The sequence below is a fragment of the Apodemus sylvaticus genome, chromosome 5 (assembly GCF_947179515.1).
Source record: "Apodemus sylvaticus chromosome 5, mApoSyl1.1, whole genome shotgun sequence".
In the NCBI taxonomy this organism is placed as follows: Eukaryota; Metazoa; Chordata; class Mammalia; order Rodentia; family Muridae; genus Apodemus; species Apodemus sylvaticus.
Window position 1 is genome coordinate 153,188,567 of NC_067476.1, and position 20,959 is coordinate 153,209,525.

Below are 20,959 nucleotides of genomic sequence, written 5' to 3' on the forward strand. Positions count from 1 at the left end.
ACCAGATGGCAGTACAAGCCACCTAAACCCTGGCTCCCTCTGCTCACCTCCTGGGCACCTGCCCTGCATCTGTCCTTGTCCCAGGCCTCTTTTTACTTTTGATGCACTTGTTAAAGTGCCGACCAGGCAGGCCTCAAACGCCTCCCGTCTAGAACTCTCGAAATCCTCTGCCTTGGTCTTCAGAATAGCTAGAGTCATAGGCCCTTGCCTCCAGGCCTGGCATCTCCTAACCCTAATGGATTCACGCACACTAACACTCCCCCCTTCAGTGGTCCTGGCTGCAGTGGCCAGTGTTGGCTAACTTTAAGGACGATGAAGTGCTGGGTCACATTTGGCCAGTAAATGCTACAGACATGACTCAGTAGTTAAAAATCACTCACCAAGCAGTCGTCGTTGGGACCCGTGGTGGCTAATAAGCTGTCTGTCCCATGCATGCCATTAACCCCAGGTCTGAGAGGGGACAAGACACAAGATTGTTGTGGCCTGCTAGGAATACTCCAGAAAGAACACCAGCTTTAGATTTGGGAAAATCTCCGGCCTCAAAGGACTCCATTGACACTTAGCGCCCCCTCCTGGTCTATAGGTGCATCTTCTTAAGTGTGTGTGCATACACGTTTGAAATGTGGGCTGGAGAGATGGCTCAGTGGTTAAGAGCACTGTCTGCTCTTCTCAGTTCAATTCCCAGCAACCACATGGCAGCTCACAACCATCTGGGATGGGATCTGATGCACTCTTCTGGTGTGTCTGAAGCAAGCTACAGTGCACTCATATACATACAATAAATACATCTTTAAGGAAAAAAATGTCTTTCAGATTATTATCATTTTGTGTCCTCAACAAGCCCCTTTCCCTCTTTTATTAGTATTGCAGAAGTTATCCTAGAGCTCTTTGTTGTTTATTTGTTAATGAAACAGGTTCTTCTATAGGCCAGGTTGGCCTCAAACGTGCTACATAGCCAAAGATGACCTTGAACCTCTATAATCTTCCTACCTTCACCTCCTGAATGCCGGGATTATAGGCTTGACTCACCATGCCTGGAGCCACAGAACAACTTGACTAGATACAACCAGAATGTATGTTCACTACTAAATTCTGGTGCCTTGGAAGTGCTTGCTCAAAAAATAATCTTTCAAAATGTCCATCAGGTGGCATGGGGCCTTGCAACAGCTGCCGCTCTCCTCACTTCCTCCTGTTCTGTGCCGGCTAGTCCTGTGATCACCCCAGCATCTAACTGCAAGCCTGCCCCTGCCCCAGGGCCTTTGTACATGCCGTCCCGTCCCAAGACCTATTGTGTTCAACCCAGGCTGCCCCTCCTCCAGCTCCTGTTCAAATGGCCTCCTGTCCCAGTAGCCTCCGTCCTGCTTCTCCAAGGCAGCTTCATTCGCAGTTTTTCACAGATGACCTCGTAAAACTGCATTGTGAGCTGGGCCTGGTGGCACATGCTTTGATCCCAGCACTCAGGAGGCAGAGCAGGCAGATCTTGGGAGTTCAAGGCTAGCCTGGTCTACAGAGCAAGTTCCAGGACAACCAGAGCTACATACTGAGCCCTTGCCTCTTCAAAGAACAAAATATTTTTTTTAAATATATTTATTTATTTTATGTATGAGTACACTGTAGCTATCTTGAGACACACCAGAAGAGGGTGTCAGGTCTTATTACAGGTGGTTGTGAGCCACCATGTGGTTGCTGGGATTTGAACTCAGGACCTGCAGAAGAACAGTCAGTGCTCTTAACTGCTGAGCCATTTCACCAGCCCGAGAACAAAATATTAAAACAAAAAAAAAATTTTAATAAAGAAACTGCAGTATGTTTTCTTTATTTATTATGTTTTTTCCTAGATCAGCCCCGCCACAGTCAGTCTGGGTCCAGCAGACTAGAACCATGACACACATCTGATGCCAAGGACCCCTAAAGGACTTCTGGGACAGGGCAGCCAGCTAGTGCTCTAGCACAATCTAGGTGAAAGGTCTTATGGATGGTGGCTCGCACCTGTGATCCCGGCACTTGGAAGGGTACGGACGGGATCAGGAATTCAAGGTCAGCCTTGGTTCTATAAGAAGTGTTGAGGTCACTTTGAGTATATGATACATCGCCTTAAAAAACAAAAATCCAGGCCTAGAGAGATGGCGCCCTGGTTAAGAGCACTTAAGAGGACCTGTTTTTTTTTTTCCTAGTACCCACAGTATTTCAGTCATCCAGGATTCCATGCTCTTGTGACCTCTGTGGGCACCAGGCACACACATGGTACATATACACACATGCGAGCAAAACATAAAATACATAAGTCTAGATGACGTCACTGTCAGGGGATAAAGCCCCCCTCCCTCAGGCTGGGGCTAGTTCCCTCTATGCAGCCATCCGGAAACACCACACGGCGACCAGAGTGAAGAAGATGCTTCCTTTGTTATAAATATATTATATACATCCAAAACATGACATTAAAATATTACTCCATGTTACAGAAAGATATTAAGGCTTTCTATTATTTACATTACAGACAAGCAAGCACCTTTAAAAAAAAAATCCAAATAAAAAAGCCTTACTCTTCCTCCTCTGACACACTGGCCAGAAGGGACACAGTGTCCCTTCCCTAAATGACCAAGCCCTTCATTAAGAGCTGTGCCCATGAAGATGTCTTCACAGGGAGATCTCAGATGTGGCTGGACACATGAACAGACGAACCAGGGGAAGGGACAGGGAGTATCTGCATGTGGGCAGGACATCCTGGCCTCTCCTTGCCTGCTGCCCTCTGACCCTTGCCCAGCTCTGCCTCCCGTGGGTGGCAGCTGGGGTGGCCCACCCACCTAGACCTCTGGGGTCGGTTTGCAGGGCTGAGGGAGGATCACGATCCAGGGACATTTACGCGTTCTGGGGGCTCTCTGATCACTGAGACAGGCCACGCATGTCAGTGACCCTTCATCGGCCAGGGAGCAGGCGTGCGGAGCAGATGCACAGTTTGGGGCTGGCCAGCAGGACCGGGTGAGCCCCTGCAGCCAGGCTTGGCCTCAAAGCAGCTCAGTGGCCAGGTAGGCCCAAGGGGAAAAAAAGGAGAAGAGGAAATGAAAAGTCGGTGGCTCAAGTATTCTGTGTCACTGGGGGTGGGCTAGGGGTGCCCGGGGCCCAGCCCAGGGGACTTCTCTTCACTGAAGGAGGAGCTCAGAGACGCCGGGATTTGGCAGATGGCTTCAGTTCAGGTTCGGGAAGGTTGGCGACCAAGAGTCCAGACATGTTACTTGATCTTCTGGGCCCATTTCATGTCGTCCGCTCTTGGCTTCTCACCCGTCAGGCCTTGGATGAGGTCCTCTAGGCGCCGCCAGAAGCCTATAACCTCTAGGGGGTAGTTGAGCCAGCCTGCAGCAGACAGAGTCAGGGGGCTGGTGAGGAGAGCCAGCCCTAGGGTGGACCACCCTCAGGAGACAGGCAGAGGTGGGGCACAGAGAGAGACTTCCCTTGAGTGGGGCTTGGGTCCCTCCCTCAGGCTTCCCCCAATCACTACGACCTTTTTTTTTTCTTTTTCTGGTTTTTTAAGACAGGGTTTCTCTGTATAGACTTGGCTGTCCTGGAACTCACTCTGTAGACCAAGCTGGCCTCGAACTCACAGAGATCCACCTGCCTCTGTGCTGGGACTAAAGGTGTGTACCATTCCACCTATCGACCACAAGGCTGTCTGTCTGTCTGTCTGTCCATTATTAGAGCCTAAGCTCAGGGCAGCAAATAGGCACCGAGTAAACTGTTGGCTGAGTGAGTGTCTGGAGTCACAAAAGTTTGAAGTGGGGAAGGGGTTTTGGTGTGGGGAAGGGGCTTCAGTGTGTTCATGGTTGTGACCTAGAAGAATATTGGCATGTAACAGTCTATGAGCAAAATGAGTGTTCCGAGAACAATGGGTAGGCCAAGGCTGTATGCCCTCCCACTCCCAACCCCCGACCTCGGGGATGGCACCACCCACCTGTGGTGATGCAGAAGTATGTTTCGTGGGGCGCCACGTGGTGGATGCGATGGTGTTTCCGTGGCAGGATCACGTGCCAGTCCTGCAGGACGGTGACCCAGCATGGCAGCCCTAAGTACGTGTGCGACCACTTGTGGATCTGGTTGGTGAAGGTGCCAAAGATGGTCAGGCAGAAGACGAAGCACTCCCAAGGGTACAGCTGCTCCAGGGTCTCTGTGGGGCAAGGGCATGTGACCTTCGCAGCTGCCCCACAGGCTGACCAGCTCCTGTGCCAGGAGCACCGCCCCCCCCCTCAACCTCTACCATCAAATCTCCAGATTTGGAAGCAGCCAGGGATTGGCTAAGAGTGTGGGCTGCTCTGCGGCCATTGGGGCCGGGTTCTGATTCCTGCTGACACTTGTGGGTTGCGTGGGTTTGGAGCAGGGTCTCTGGGTCAGGATCTCTGAGGCAGGACTTGAGGACACTCAAGTACTCAAGGGCGTGTCTCTGGATGGAAGACATCTACAGAGCAAGGGAGGCGGGCAGAGTCTGGGACAGGGGTTCGGGCTCTGTGGGGTCCTGGGGTTTCTAGGGTGCAACACCGCTCTGTGGGGTCCTGTGGGTTTCTAGGGTGCAACAGCTCCACAGGGTTCAGCTTGGAAGAGAGCAAAGCCACAGGCCTTTGGAGGCCTTCACTTGTGGGCTTCTGTCTCATGGGATGGAGAGAGGTAGGGGGTGGGTCTATGGAGAAGGGGCTTCTGGGAGGACTGTCAGTAAAGGTGGGCCCAGCAGTCCCCCATCCCTGGCCCTGGGAAGATCCTCTGTTCCTCCCAAAGGGTGATGTCACCAGCTACCAGAAGTTCTGGCTTTGCCTCACCTGACTGATGCCCAGCAGTGGGCCAGAATCAAAACCAGGCAATGCAGGCCTCAGCGCACAGCCCACATTTTGCCTTTTTTCCAGGTGCAGGGATTGAACCCAGAGTATGGGCACAGCGGGCCAGCTCTTGGCTACTAGGTCCCACCCACGTCCTCATAGTGTGCCTTTTCTTTAAATAATACAACAGAACAAGGGCTGGGTTGGCCGTGACACAGGGAACGTGTCAAATGTGCAGCTCCGTGAAGGAGGCGGGAGGGACCCTGGGGACCATGAACTAGAGAATGCCCCGGGAGGTTGGGAATGCATCTCAGGCGAAACGCCCACCTTTTACAGGCACCCTAAGGATAGAGAACACTTTAAATGTCACACGCATACCCTGGGAGCCTCCCCGGGTACTCTGACCCTCATGCACACCCTGAGGAACCCCCAACGGCAGGTCTCACCTGGGCTCTGGGTCCGAAACTTGTAGGCCATGTTTAGCAGTGGCAGCAGCGTTACCAGGCAGTTGTCACCATTGGTCTCGATGAAGTCGTGCCTTGTGATGGCTGTGGGGTCAATGTGGTGCTCCCGGAATGGCCGGATGAAGGCCTAGGTGGGCAGGGTATGGGCACAGCCTCCCAGTCAGCCAAGGGAAGCTGGTGCCCTCCAGACCCTGCTCCTGTAACTTCCCACCTACCCTGCCACTGACAGACCCTGCCTGGGGAAGTCTGGCAGGCTGCTGTTCAAGATGGCTTCAAAACACTGATGGGACCTTCCTCAAACCTTCTGCGCCTCAGTCTTTCCACCTATACTGGAAGGGCCTTGGAGACAACCTCCACCCCGAAGCAGGTGAAGAGGTTCCCACAAAAACAGAGGGGACCCTGTCTACCTGGACCCAGGAACGGCTGACCAGAGCCCACTGTGTGATAGCAGCTGGACCAAGCTGGGAGTTTGGCTGCTTCTGGGGGAAAGAATTCTCTTGGCAGCCAGGAGCAGAGGCCTGAACTCAGCAGGAGAAAGCAGACCCCAGAGAAGGAAATTCCGTTCTGAAAAGGCGGTTGCCCTGGCTCAGTGAGGCTTTAACTTAGCACTGACCGGGTCTGAATCCTTGACTGAAAAAACCAGTTTGGGTTCAATCTTCTGCCCAACCCCGAGAGCCTCACTGATGGCTTACATGCAAGCACAGGATGGGCCCTGACTTGAGGGGAGACTCCAGGGGGCTTTCCGACCCCCCCTCCTGGGGGGTTACCAACCTCAGGGATCCCCAGTCCAGCCTTAGGGGACTAACCCTGGGACAGTCACGCAGCCTGGCATACGCACCTTCCCGACAATGGGCAGATCCACAGAGCCCCACGTATCAGCACCCCAATGTACCAGGCCTGACAGGAAGTCGGCGACGAGAGCCCCTGCAACTGTGGGCAACAAGCATGTAAGGCAGGGCCGGAGGGACGCAGACAGACGTCCCTGACAGACGTCCCTGACCCTCCCGCCAGGGCCACCCTGCCACAAGCTTGCTTGTTTACCCACTTGTCCATTCGTCACGAGAGCCAAGCATCCGGGCCCCTGCCCAGGAGACAGAGTCTCAGCACATCACCCCCGCCTCTGGTCTGCACAGAGCAGACTCACCTGCTGAGGCGGGAGCACAACCTAGGTGTTAAAGAGGCCTCAGCTGAGCTGCCTAGAATCCCAGAACCCAGGCTGAGGCAGGAGGAACCAGAGTTTGAGGCTAGCCTGGGCTACAGCAGGAGGATCCAGAGTTTGAGGCTAGCCTGGGCTACAGCAGGAGGATCCAGAGTTTGAGGCTAGCCTGGGCTACAGCAAACAAAAGCAATTCTTTACTTGCAATTACGTCCCCACCCCACCTATTTACCCCACCTGGCTTTATCACAGAGTCAGTCCTGTGAGCTTTTCCGATGTTTGCTTTCAATATGCTCAGAACCAGCTTGGGGTACCCGCCCCCTCACAGTCACCACAGGCCTTAGATCTAGACCACAGTCCCACCTCCTCCACGCATGAGCTGTGTGACATCGTGTGTGCTACTTAACATCTCTGTGCCCCATTTTCTTCTGGTCAGGCAGGAGTGGTAAAAGAACGCAGTGGTGACTGTTTATCAGGCGCTGTCTCAGCAGGACTCGCCCTCTGTCTGTGGCCTCTCTGTCACTTCCCTACCTCTGTTGGTGGCATTTAGCTTACGCAACAGAGGTGACCCACAGGCTGGGAGAGAGGTATGGAGCCAGAGTCAAACACGGCAGTGGCACAGCTGTCACGACTAAGGCCTTGAGATTCGTAGCAGGATCCACGAACATGTGGGGAAACTGAGGCAGAGTGACCAGCAGTGTCCCCACCCTCCCCTCACTCTCTGCACCTTCTTGTCCTCTGAGCCTTCGCCCTCACTGTTCCACTGCCTGGAACATCCCTCCTCTCCAGAATGCAGTTCGACATCTCTTCCCCCACCCCACCGCCGCTTAGGGTCCTAGCTCCATGCCCTTCCCAAGACCCGAATTCCGCAGTGCACTCTGGTTTAGGGCTGGACCTTGCTTCTGTGACATCAACGGGCTCAGTGTTGCATGACCTGTAGTGATTGGCACACAGTAGGCCCTCAGCTGACCCAGGAGGTAGCTGGGAATGAGGATCTGTGCAGGGCTGTGCTCCCACTCCCCTCCCCTCCCCCACAGTTTCTCACTGTAAACTGCTTGTCTAAGCCCTGGTTCTGAGTTGCAATAGTGCCTTCTGCCTCTCGCTGACGGGGACCAAGGCCTTGGGGTGCTGTGAGGACTGTGGGTGAGAACCTGGGTGATGCCCTAGAGAGTGAGACTATGACCCAGGTGACAGGAGAAAGGATGCAGGGTACAGAGTTCAATCTGTTTAAAGGCAGCTGCTAAGGTAGCTATGCACAAGTCTACCTGCTCACCAGGCATGCACCCGCCCACCACGCATGCACCCGTCCACCATGCATGCACCCGCCCACCACGCATGCACCCGCCCACCACGCATACACCCGCCCCCTACCTAATATCCATCTAGGCACCATCTGCCCATTCCTCCACCCATCACCCACTCATCGCTCCATTCACCCATCCAAGCACAGGCAGTCCTGTTGCTCAGTGAAAACACAGTGCCGGGAAGAGGCCTTGCTTCTGCCTGGTGCCCCAGTAGGTCTGGGCATTGCTGAAGAACCCATTGCTATGAGTGGTGTAGACACATTGCCTTTAAGCGAGCGAGCGAGCGAGGGCTGGGGGCCCTATCTCTAACTAACCACACCGCTAAGCCTCTTGCCTCGTTTGGTCTCAGCATCCTTCCAGACGCCTGCCCCAGCATCATCCAGAGGCCAATGGTAGATTTAAACACTGCTGTCCTGACAGTTATGGGGAACACGGGGTGCCTGTGGTGGGGCATGGCAGGGACTCCAAGCTCAGGCTTCTGGTCCTGAACGTTGGGCTCAGGCTGTGAGACGGTTGCTTCCCTCCCCAGTCTGGTTAGAACCACACCTAACCTGCATGCAGTGGTGTGCAGGCTTCGGTGACTCAAGGCTGCACCACTCTCTGACCATCCAAGGTCACTGCCGAGTGGCTCCTTCTCCACATGGAATCTAAGGGGTCGGCAAACTTCCTATGCAGAGCTAGCCACGGAGGCCGCTGGGCTCTGTGGCCACACAGTCTTAGTTGCTACAGCTCAACTCTGCCAACGTCACAGGGTGGTGGCCACGGACACTGTGTCAGTCAGCACAGGGGGCGCAGGGCAAAGGGGTGGCATTGTGACACCTTGTTTGCTAGTGTTTTGGGGTTGGCTTGCTTCTCTGGGCTAGCTCATCTGGAGTCACTCGTGTGTCATGTGCGTTGGCCATTTCCCCTTTTGCTGCTGAGTCCTGCACCATCGTTGCCGGGTGCAAAGCACACAGACCTTCTCCGAGCCCTGCACTGCTCATTCAGGAAGAAGCTGTGAGCTCAGATTCCCCCAATCCTAGGGCCGAGGGCAGTAGAGACACTGTGTTTTTGAGACAGAGACTCGTGTAGCCCTGGCTGGTCTTGAACTGCTCTGATCCTCAAGTTCGAGGGTGACGGGTGTGTTAACACACCCTGACAGACAGTGACATGAAGGCTCCTCTGGGCGCTCTATCTACTGACCTCTGGCTGAACGCAAGACTCGCAGCTCTGGCGATCCACCTTTTTTTTTGGTTTTTTTCAAGACAGGGTTTCTCTGTATAGCCCTGGCTGTCCTGGAACTCACTCTGTAGACCAGGCTGGCCTTGAACTCAGAAATCCGCCTGCCTCTGCCTCCCAAGTGCTGGGATTAAAGGCATGCGTCACCACCGCCCGGCCCGCCTCTACCTCTTAAGGGCTGGGATTATATGCAGGGTGCTATGCACATTTGGATTCCTTCTCTATGGGCGCTGGGATGTGAACTCTGATCCTCCCACTTGTACTGCAAGCACGCTATCCGCTGAGCTATCTACCCAGCCCCAATTCTTTCCACACTTTATTATTTATTTTGAGGCAGGGTCTCACTATGTAACCTTGGCTAGCCGGAAACATGCTGTGTACATCAATCTGGCTTCAAACTCAGCGCCTCCTGCTTCTGCCTCCCAAGTTCTGGGATTAAAGGCATTCACCACTATGCCTGACTTCTGTTTGACACCATAAATCAATCAATCAATCTCTCTCTCTCTCTCTCTCTCTCTCCCCTCCCTTCTCTCCGTTTGTCTCTCTCTGTCTCTCTCTCTGTCTCTCTCCCTCCCCCCTTCCTTCCTTTCTGTGGTTGACACTTTGGTTTTTAAACCAGAGCATACTGGACTTCAGTGCATTGTGGACTCCAACTAAGTTTGTGTGGTCAAGCTCCTTCCCCTTCACTGTTCTGGGCAGTTAGTCCTCTGTGATCAGAACACACTAGAACAGCATTAGGAAGCCGAGCCAGGGTGGCCTTTGGGAGCCTCTGTCCTGGAGCCGGCACTGCCAAGGGCGTTAGGAAAGTGGGCTGTGCGGGCCTCACTACTCACTCACGTTCACACTGTGAGACTGTTTCAAAAGGGGCTGGGAGGAGGGTCAGCGTAACAGGTGAAATAGGGCAAAGTGACCTCATGGTGGCAAGCTGCACTGACCTGTTGTGCTGATACCAAAATGAGCTGGGAGTGCATCGCCACCCCAGACTCCGAGGCACCCTAGTAATTCTAACCAGTGTTCCCAAGTCAGCCAAGATGGCGGGTGCAGGGCCAGAGGGAGACCGCCTGCCTGGTACATACATGGGCCTGAGTCCCTCTGTAATCCAGCATTCAGGAGGCCCAGGCTTAGGCTGGAGGATCAGGAGTTCTAGGACAGTCTGGGCTACAGAGAGAACTCGAAGGTGGCCTGGGTTGTGGCTGAGAAACTGACACAGACCGATGATTCTCAATTAGGGCCGTGACAGGTAACCAGATTGTGCTAGCCTAGATGGGACCCTGGGATAGGAAGGGGACACTGGCTATGAGACTAGAGGCAAGCGACCGACGGTAGAACATAGCACGGAGTAGCCTCACTGGGTGCTAACTGGCACAAGTGTGGGGCTTCAAAGCCTGCTTCCATCATTTCCTTACCCCGAACTGGACTAAAAGCGACTGCTTGGAGAGTACTATCCCACGCACGAAGCCCTGGGTTCCCTGGGTTCCCTGGGTTTCATCTCAACCCTGCAGAAACAGCTACCAAGGAAACCTGGCACTCTGAAGGAGAAGCAGGATGATCAGGATATTGGGACTGTGAGAGAGCCATCTACACGAACAGTGTCATCTCCCTTTACGTCCAGCGACAGGCCCCAACACACCTGACCTGTCCAGAGGCCTCAGGCCCACTGAGACTGGCAGGGAAGGACTGTCTAAGGTCACCCATGTGGAGGCAAGAGGACCACACTCAGCTTCACACCCAGGTCTGAGAAATGAGAGTTACGCGGGACTCATGCCCCCTTAACTAGCAGAAACCAGCCAAACAAGTACAAGGGTGCCAACAGCTCTGGGCTCTGGTACAAGCACCCCAGCAGCAGCAGCTACCTGTAGCCTGAGCCTGGCATCCCTCTGTGAGCCTCAGTCTTGCCATCTGTAGGATGGCTGGCCCTTGGTACTCACAGAGATATGCTCGGTGCTGGTGTCAGGACTAACCTGGGTGAGAGTGCCCTCTCCCACCACATGAGGAAAAGACTCAACTCCTGCAGCCTGGTAGCTGTTTCTAGGGCACTCAGTTGCCCATGAGGCTCCTTTAATGGGGGCAGGGTACAGCAGATACAGACGTCTCTTTGTTCCAGCCCTGGTGGTGGCTGGTGGCTGGGTCACCCTGGGAGCAGCTTTGGCCTGGTCACCATCCTTCCCCTCAGACACTGGGAAGGGCACAAGGACAGCTCTATCCAGCGACAGCAACACTGTGAGGGCTGCGTGGAGCTCAGAGGCTGGCAGACTAGGCAGACGGACCCTGGGCACTTGTTAAACCCAGATGCCTCGGGCAGCATGGCTCTGGGCCTCAGTGCAGATCCCTGCCATCTTCGGTCTTCAAGCTGCCCCTTCAGGGATCCACGGCATCCTCTCCCCAAGAGAATGATCAGCTCGTCACCACACACTGTCCTTGTCTCGGCCACCAGTGACCTTTGGGACCTTTGCTTGCTGTGCCGCCGACTCTGGCGGCTCCCACTCTGAGGCCCTCTCAGCTCTCCCTGTTCCCTGGGCTCATTCCTGCCGTCCATCCGAGGCCTTCCATGGGCTACTTCTGTTTCTCCTCTGCCACCGGCTAATCCCTTACCTCACCCACCGCTCACCCTACAGCAGCCTGACTGTTCACGCAGCTCATTTGCCCAGCTCCTCAGAGTTCATAAAACCTATCACCACCCGCTCCCTGGGTCCTAGCACCAGAAACCATCTTCCCATGAGAAATTCATCAGTGACTTCCCACAACACTCAAGAAAAACCCACTGTCCAGACCCCCAAGGTTCTGTCCCACTCACTCATCCACTTCAGGTGAGAGGCCACTAGACCTCCTTTGACACACCGGCCTCAGGGCCTTTGCACATGCTTGGCCTCAGATCCAAGCCTCTTCCCACATCTTCGGCCTCAGGGCCTTTGCACTTGCTCTGCCTCAGATCCAAGCTTCTTCCCACATCTTCGTCCCTCAGGCTGTTAACAACCATAGCTTTATCTTGATTAGCTCTCGGGCATTGCATCACACAAGCCTGGCCTTACAGACTAGGATCATTTCAGTTTAAGCTCTGGTTTCCGGGGCTACCTGGGGCTTTGGGAACCGTTGAAGAGATAGAAACAAGTTGGCACAGTGCCCTCGGCAGCTACCTGCGTGTTAACAGACAAATCAGGGCGGCTATTTAAATCGATTGAGGGTTGTGTAAACACTGCTATCAGGGGATTACCTGCCCTTATCAGCCCAGAAGCTGGGTGCCGTGGGAGAGCTGGTCACCTCGGCTTCAAGGATCTGGCTGGGAGCTGCAGAAACCCACATCTCAGGCAGCGAGGGAAGGTGGTGACCTGCCTGTATGGCACACGGCTGGACCTACTACAGGGTGTCCACCCACCCTTGGCCAGGGAGGGTGTGGCTTGAGAACCCAGGCCAGGGCCAGTGGGCAGAAGACAATGCTGGAATCCTGCTCTGGACAATACTGCTGCCAGGGAGGTGGCCACCTCAGGGCATGGCCCAGCAGATGCTCACAGAATATCCACTGCCAACCTGAGCAGGGACCGAGGTAGCCTGGGCCAGTGGACATGGGCAGCAGCCAGCCCAGCCAAGGCTGTAGGCGCCTCCCAGCTCTGGGCTAAGTACTCCTATGGGGTGGGGTGGAGGTTTGGGGACTCCTGCAGATGGGGCCTGGGCTCCCTAGCATAGAGCAGGCTAAACTCCCCTGGACCGTGAGACTGCTTGATTAGCTGGCTTGTACACTATTGGCTTAGGCAGACACAATGCTTTTAATGGGATCAGGAAGCAAAGCCACAGGGCGGACCACCGGGGAGGACCAAGGGGTTCCACAACCCTTTGGTGAGCCCTGGGGCTCAGAAGAGGAAGAGAACAAACACCTGAGCCAGAGGACAATCATTGGTTGGGAAGGAGGGAAACTGAGCCAGCTGGAGCCAGGATTGCAGCTGGACATTACAACCACATGTGCTTCAGGTTGAAGGGTTAAGTGTCCTGCAGGCCCCTCCTCTCAGATGAGGCTCAGCCTGGCCGAGGCGGGGAACATCAGGAATTCCTAGCACACAACACCCCACTCCACATATACCATCCAACTCACTGAATTCTCGGCACCTGCCGTGTACCAGGGCTCGTGCCCTAGGCTGGAGATACAGCAGAAGAGGAAACAGGGAAAAAAAAAATCTAACTTCTGAGTTGCTGGAGGTACGCCAGCAGGCTCGGGCGATAGTGTGTGGCAGGACTTGGTCACTATGTAGCCCTGGCTGGCCCGGAGTTCACAGGAGACGCTCTTTTGCCTCCCAAGTATTGAGATGAAAGGCTTGCAGTCACCACACTCATAGGGCTGTCTGGGGTGGGGCAGGGCGCCATCATGGAGGACCTGCCTAAGCAGGTGGCTGTCAGTAGATCTTGGGGGTCAAAAGTGTGGAGTCTTGAGAAGCGAGTGCTACAGGCACAGTGAATGGCTTGTACAAAGGCCCCCAAGGGAAGGTGTGTGTGTGTGTGTGCGCCCCCGAGAGTATGGCCAGGATGGCTGAACAGCGAGCAGCAAGGAGGGAATATTGAGGTTGGGGCTGTCAAGTGGAATGGCCGCCTGGTCAGCGCACTGGACCGGGCAGTGGGAGGAGGGGTGAGGGAGGGCAATGGCGGGGGAGGGGCGGCTGAATTTCAGTGTGTTCCAAAAGAAGAATGTAAGGAACAGGAACTGGAGGTGCTGTCACTGTGTCACCTGATAGAATGCTCCAAGAGGAGCAGGCGCTGATCGAGCGAGGCCGCCCTGAGCTGGCATGCTCCACTGCACAAAGGCCCATGACCTGGAGAGGCTCCTCCCCACCCCCGCACTCACCGACGCCCAGGATGACGAGGGGTGTGTGTTCCCAGCGGGCCAGCAGGAGAAGGTGGACCAAGTTGTGGGCGATCAGGCAGAAGCACAGGATCACGGAACACCACTCCTGGAAGCGCTTGCCTGTGGGGAGGGGAGGAGAGGGCTGTGTGAGGCACGGACGGGAGCCTCGCTCAACGGCAGCACTGGACTGTGCCAAGCACCCACAACCATCCGTTCCACAGACAGCACCACCGGCTCAGAAGCGGGGCTTTTACTAAAGCCCATGTGGAGTGCCTGTGACTGGGCCTGCCAGTGCCGATTCTTTGACAGACAGGTCCCAATGCTGGTCTCTCTTCAGACTTTCTGGGGACCTCTGTGGGAACTTAATGACACCCTTGAATTTTAACTGGTTTCTTGGCACCATCTGTTCCCAGGTGATCATCCGAAGCAAAGAAGCCTTTGATCCTTCAACACGGGGACATCCAGAACCGGCCCAGCCTCCATGTGGCAGGACACAGGCCATCAGCCTCAGGGTCAAAGAGAAATAGGGTGTTGGGGACATTAGGCCTTCCAGGGTTGGCATCTGGGTGCGTGCAGCCAGGCAGAGGTTTGGTCTCCAGAAGGCTGAAGGTGACCAGGGAGACGTAGGACTTGAAGACTCGGGTATGAGGATTCCATTTTATGCACTCTGTTCATGGACACAAAGCTTGGACCATCAGGTCCTTCCTTGTGGCTCTGGTGGAGATGTCAAACTTCTGGGCCCATGGCCCAAGGATGAGCCAGAACCACCCCACCACCCCAAGGGCCTCTCTGCTGCCCAGGTTCTATGGAGGTACAGAAGGCAACGTGTTGATGACGATATCAATGAGGAAGAAAGACCAGCGCGCATGCTACTAAACATGATCACCTAAGATCAGTCCATGGGTCCCACACGGCAGGAGAGAACTGACCTCCTCTGACCTCCATAACTGTGCTTGTCTGTCTGTCTGTCACACACACACACACACACACACACACACACTCACTCGTAAACTTGAGGGTCAGGAGCTGAGCACTAGGCTGCCTAAGGCCCCACCACACAAAACCCTATAAAGGAGCCAGCAAGATGGTTTGGCGGCTAAAGGCACGTGGCGCCAAGTCCGATGACCTGAGTTCAATCCCCGGGACCTACATAACAGAAGGAAAGAACCAAACCCCCACACAGGCCATCCTTTGCCCTCCACAACACCGTGCTGTGGCACAAATCCTCATATATGCTAAATGTATACACTAAATAGAAGAAAACCATACAGAAGCCAAGCCTCTAGACCACCCGAGGCTGCCCTCCCCATGGTTTCCCTTTGATATAGCACATTAGAAGTTCTCTTCCAGCAACGCGCTTTAATTTTCTTTCTTTCTTTTTTTTAAACGTGAGTCGGGCTGTGGTGGCGCATGCCTTTAATCCCAGCACTTGGGAGGCAGAGGCAGGCAGATTTCTGAGTTTGAGGCCAGCCTGGTCTACAGAGTGAGTTTCAGGACAGCCAAGGCTACACAGAGAAACCCTGTCTCGAAAAAAACAGAAAAACAAAAACAAAAAAATGTGAGTAGCAAGTCTTCTGCCTGCTTCCAGGCAGCTGGTCCCAGAGGACAGAGACCCTTCATGTGACGATGTGATTATCACTGGGGCTTAACATCAACCAAGCAGTTACTGTTACCAGGCACCCAGAACCTGCCCAGAAGCAGAGGCTACAGAGGGAAAAGCGAAAAGGGAGACAGCCCACGGCAGCTCAGCCTGCCAGCCACAGGGGTGCGCTGCAGCCTCCTCTCAACCACCCCCTGGCCTGCTCTGCTGCCCACGCTTGCCCCTCTTTCTCTACCACACTGCTGTCCTGGTGAAGGCTCGTGTATGGGGTTAATGAAGGCCCAAGCCAAGCCTGCTGTCCACCGCCTTGCCCCTGAAGAAAGCTCTAGAATATCTCTTGCTCTGGGATTCTCCTATACCGCCCCCCCTCCCCGACTCGCCCCAGGGCTACAGCCCTACCTGAATGTGGGTCAAGCTCTTTACCAGGCCCTGGCACTTAGCTGGTATTCAGTAAGTGCTTGTGGGATGAACACATCTATCTAGTCACGAACCATACATGCGTCCTATGCTCAGCACCTAGGAAGCAGATGAGACTCTGCCCGTGCCTGGGCAGCAGCCCATCCAAAAAAGACTGACCCTGGAAGAGGGGACTCAGGGGTCATGCACCCCTACAAAAGAGGACACCAAGGTCAAGTGGGGGGCAAGACCCCCAGAGGTCACAGAGCCGATCTAGGCCTGAGGTGTCCGTCAGATCCTTCCCTTAGCTGCACTGTTTCTGAGCCCCGTTTCGAGCCACCGCCTGCCTGCCTACCTCTTCCGGTTCCTGCTTGTGGGTAGGGAGCAGGACTCTGAAGCAGGAAGCCCCAAGGGTGGGGGGAAGGGGGCCCAGGTGGAGACAAGGGACAGGGAACTCTCCCTGCCAACCTGCCTGGTTACCCGTAGGGATTGAGAGATGGACGGATGGATGGATGGACGGCCGGCCAGACAGACTGACAAGTGGGCAGAGTCACAGCCAAGGCTTAGACTAAAGCGATGACAATGATAATGGTGACATCAGCTGGTGACCGCCACGTGGGGACGAGGCGCAGCTGCAAACAGGACCCTCTGGTCAAGTTTGTTCTGATTTCTTAAAAAACGTGACTTCAACTTAAAACCAAACATATCCCTAGTTCTGGTTAGCCCTGAGAACACAGGACCAGGCCACCAACGTGGCAAGCCCATGAAGTCACGGGACCTAAACAGACAGGCTAGGGAGGGAGGGGAGGCCCTTACTAAGGAATCAAAGGGGTCCTGGTGCGTATGGGGAGGCTGCTGACTCGGGACTCAGGTGTCCTGGTGACCTGGGCCAAGGTGTAGCAGTAACCGTCCAGGTTTGAGTGCCCACCTGTTGGCCTGGGTGCCTGTGTGAGGTGGGCGTGGACAGAGCCTGGTAAAGGCAGGAAGACTCACCTACCTCACAGGGTGAGCCTCTTCCTGCCCCAAATACCCTACACTCGTGCAGGCCTCTGGCCATCAGATCCTGTGCACCACAGAGAGCAGAGAAGAGGGACAGAGGGCAGGACCAGACCCAGGGGGACAAGTGGGCTAGGGAAGCAGAAACCAGGGAAATAAAAAGATGAGACCACAGGGAGAAAGACCAGCAGGAGAGTCGTGAAACTGAGGTAGAGACAGACGGAGCTCAGCCCAATGCAGCGGGACCAGGCCTGGCCAGGGACAGACCCCCACAGTGGCTCCAAGGCCCTGTGCATGGCCTCAGTCAGGCCTATTTTGGAGTGATGCAGGGTTTAACTTCAGGCCTACAGGTCGGGTCACTACCCTATGGTTCTCAACACCTCCAGCGCAGAGAATACTCACAGCCATCCAAGCTGATGGACAGTTGGATGTGAACCCTTTGGGCTCTTTTATCCTTACAGCTGGGGCACCTATGAAGTGGCAGGTTGTAGCTGGCCCCGCCGAGTGCCACCTTGCCCAAGGAAGGTGGGAGGGAGGACCCACCAAACTCCCGAGGCTCCTCTCAAGCCTCGCTTTCGGGTTACTGCTGAGAAAGGCAGACAAGTGGGGCACTGAGCAAAACCTTCAGTGACTCTGACACAGTACAGAACTAAGCTGAATGCCAGGGTCACTACCACCTCACCCCTGACCATCCCCTTCTCTCCTACCCACCCTGGTCACCCTGCTTCGAGACACACACACACACACACACACACACACACACACACACACATGACCCAGTGTCTGCTGCCAGCCCCACAAACAGACTGGACAGCTGTCCTAGAATTGGCTAATTTCTACAGCTAGGGTGAAAGTTGACAAACAAGAACTATACTCTCATCATCTTGGTCCTGGTGCTGGGGGGTAGTCCCCATGGATGCAGGGAAGGCTACCATCCTGTGCTAAGCCTCCACAGACATGGACAGGGTAGTCCTGGGGTGCCACGGATTCCCCAAAAGCCAGATGTCAAAGATGCACAGCGTTTCTGTGGCAGCGCCAGTGGCAGTGGCATAACCATAAATAGGTCTGATGTTTCAAGACGCGGGAGCATGCGGGGGAAATGCCTGTGTAAGTCAGAGGCTCACTCAGTAAATGGCATCTTTGTTAACTTACTGCTATCAGCTGTCAACTGACAATCCACCCGTCAGCTCCAGGAATCTCAAGAACCCGGTCCTGGGACGCAGGGCCTTCTCTCTGCTCCAGCCCACAGGTTCCTCGTGCTCGGCGGGGGACGTGTGCCAGGCACACTCCCACCTCAGGGTCTCTCCACTTGATCTCTGGCCCTCACACACACACACTCTCAAGGTCCCTCCTGCCCATCCTCTCTTCAGCTCTGTGTTCAAATACCGTCCTTTCAATAACGCCTGATACAGGCTCTCTACGTGGCAAGCCCCTGCCTCACGCTTTCCCTGTTGCTTTTGCCACACAGTGTTTGCAACCCTGTTGCCATTATTTGGGGGCTTGCTGCCTGTCACTAAAATGCCAGCTCAAGTTGTGCCTGCCTTCAGGGCTGCGAACAGGGACTAAATATACCATTAGGTGCTCAATACACACCAGGCCTGCTCCCTTGATCCTTTTACAAGTCAGGTCAGGAGAGGCCAGGACACCTCTCAAAGACCACACAGCTCAGAGGACAGAGACAGGGAGACCTACTGAGCGGAACTTGGAGGAACCAGTTTGACCAGTCTTTCCCTTTCTAGGTTAGGAAAGAAGGCCCAGGAGGCTGTCTGAAGCTGTATAGCTGTTCTTCAGGTACTGATACCTAATCACAGAGGAGTGGGTGGGAGGTGGCCCCCAGGGAAAGCATGAAGAAACAATTGGAACGAGTAGAAAGTAGGCTGTGAGGACAGCCCAGCTACACACACTGAGTCCCTTCCTCTCCATTTTCAAGTCCCAGGCTATGCCTGAGGACCAGCAAGACAAGGCTCGCTCGCTTGCTTGCTTCAAGCTCAGGGAAGGGCAGCTGGCCAGGTGAATCACAGGGACTGCCTACTGTACACAAGTCACTCACACAGTGGGTGCCATGACAGTGGGTGACCAGGTGAAGAGGCCGCCCCGCCCAGCCCATCCAGTTAACCACTCTGAAAGCCACCAGCCCCCTTCAAGGAGAGCAGGTCTCAAGGGTGGGTGTTTGGGTGCAGGCCAAGGACCCAGCAGAACAGACCAAACACCCAAGACAAGTGGAAAACTACACATTCAAACCGGAAACCCAAGGCGAGGTCAATCCTCACTGACCTAGGACCCAAAGAAGAGAAGCAAATGGTCCTATGTCATGTGCCACTTATAGTTGAAAAAGCATCAAACGCTGGCCAGCCAGGGCAGGGAGCCAAGAGGGTAGTGGCCTCGGCCCCACCCAGGCCAGGGCTGTGCCCTGTGGCTGCCCAGCCAAGGGAACGGATAGAACACAGGATAACAAAGCCAACTCATGGAGACACCCTGGCAGAGGGGCCTCAGGGCTGCAATCTGACACCGGGAGTGCACAGGCATTTCCTCAACCCCTGGGGATACCCAGCCCGGGGGTGAGATTGCTGAGGTTCCCAGGGAGCTGGAGAACAGGATGGAGCCGGAGCTTGTTAGGCTAGCAGCAAGTCAAGGAGCTAAGGAACCAGAGAGGGGACCTGGCCTTGGGGGAAGGGGTGGAGCCAGGGCCAGGGGCTCCGGGTTGGCAAACATGGGTATCCCACAAAGTCCTAAAGAGCAGCTAGTGTGTGGGTGTGAGAGAGGACAGAGCCTGACTCAAAAGGGTCCGAGTCGCTGCCGAGAATCTACCAGTAAGAGGTGAGGGCTGCCGGGCCCACTGGGAGGGGGAGGGGAGAAGTTCACTGCAGCTACTGAAGCAGGGACCATGATGGAGCTTGTGCGGAAGAGAGCCCGGGATACTCTGCAGCTGAAATCCAAATCGGGGCCCTAGTAGTTGGAGAACTGATAGTCCCAGAAAGGGGGAGGAGGGTCAGTTTGCAACCAACAGTCTTGGAAACAAACGCGCAGGGTGCAGACTCCTAACGCGGGGGGGTCCTAGGACTGCGCGTGAGTTTAGGTGGCTAAGGGCAGTGCCTGCGGCTGAGACGTCAAAGGCTTCGCTGCCTGAGAACCGGAAGCTTTGGACTGGGATTTGGAGACTCAAGGCAGGCCAGGGTGGGGTTCCTAAACTGCCCAAGGTGCCCTGGGGCTAGGACTCCGGATGCGCAGGTGCATTGGTGCTGTTCCTAAATCTCTGCAACCCCAAAACCTCACGGCTTGGAGTAGGAAGGGGTTTGGTTGGAGTCCCTAGATCTAGAGATGCTCTTTGCAAAGTTGAAAGCCCCGGAGTTCCGCTTTGGGTGGAAGCTGGGATTGGGATGGGGGCAGGGTTAGGAAGGGTTAAGTTGGGATGGAGTGGGGTTCGGATCCAAGGGCGTCCAAATGGGCTGCTGGAGTTCGGATATGGGTAGAGTTCAGATCTGGGCATTTCGGGTGGGCTGGGGTTTGGATTCGTGGGGGTTCGGACGGGTTGGGTCGAAGTGAGGTTCGAATAGGCTGGGATTCTAATCCGTAGACTCCAGATGGGTCAGGGTTCGAATCCGGGGGCTTCGAATGATCTAGGGTTCGGATCCAGGCGGCTCAGATGGGTTAGGGTCCAGGAGTTCGGACAGCCTGGGGTTCGGTCGGGGCGGGCCCGGCGCCGAGCACCCATCAGATCGCAGGCCCTCCGCCCGTCCTACCTGGCGAGTAGAGCGCTGCCAGCTCACGAGCTCCGGCGTGCTGTGCGCCCCAGCGCCGGCCTTCCGCCGTCTCGTCCTCGTCCAGCTCCGGCTGCCGGCCCGGCGCGTCCTCGGTGCCCGCCATGGCCCGTCGCCCGGCCCGCCCGCTGCGCTCTGCCTGCGGCGGCGGCGGCCGCGGAACCGCGGCGAGATCACGCCGCCCAATGACTGGCCGGCGCGGGGCGCGGCGGCCGGGGCGGGGCGGCGGCGGGGCCGCGCGTCACAGCCAATCGGGGCCCGCGCCCGCAACGCGCCCGGCCAATAGCAGGCCTTCGGGCCTTAGCCAACCGTGGCGCCGAGGGGCGGAGTCGCAGCTGGAAGCAGCTGGACACGGAAGGCAGGACAGAAGTGCGCGTCCCCGCTGCACCGGGAGCTGGCGAGCCGCTCAGGAGCCAGGGAGGGAGTACGCGCCTGTGCCA

The 20,959-nt window shown here is 55.6% G+C and overlaps 1 protein-coding gene across 1 annotated transcript; it reads right to left on the reverse strand.

Moving 5' to 3' along the window:
* Positions 1 to 1,805: 1,805 nt before the first annotated feature.
* Positions 1,806 to 20,716, reverse strand: Peds1 (plasmanylethanolamine desaturase 1). Its single transcript, XM_052184355.1, has 6 exons — positions 20,502 to 20,716; positions 13,770 to 13,889; positions 6,102 to 6,193; positions 5,246 to 5,390; positions 3,947 to 4,159; positions 1,806 to 3,351 (listed from the first exon to the last, which is right to left on the reverse strand). The coding sequence occupies exons 1-6, from the start codon at positions 20,623 to 20,625 to the stop codon at positions 3,230 to 3,232; spliced, it is 816 nt and encodes a 271-aa protein (XP_052040315.1). The 5' UTR covers positions 20,626 to 20,716; the 3' UTR covers positions 1,806 to 3,229.
* Positions 20,717 to 20,959: the final 243 nt, after the last annotated feature.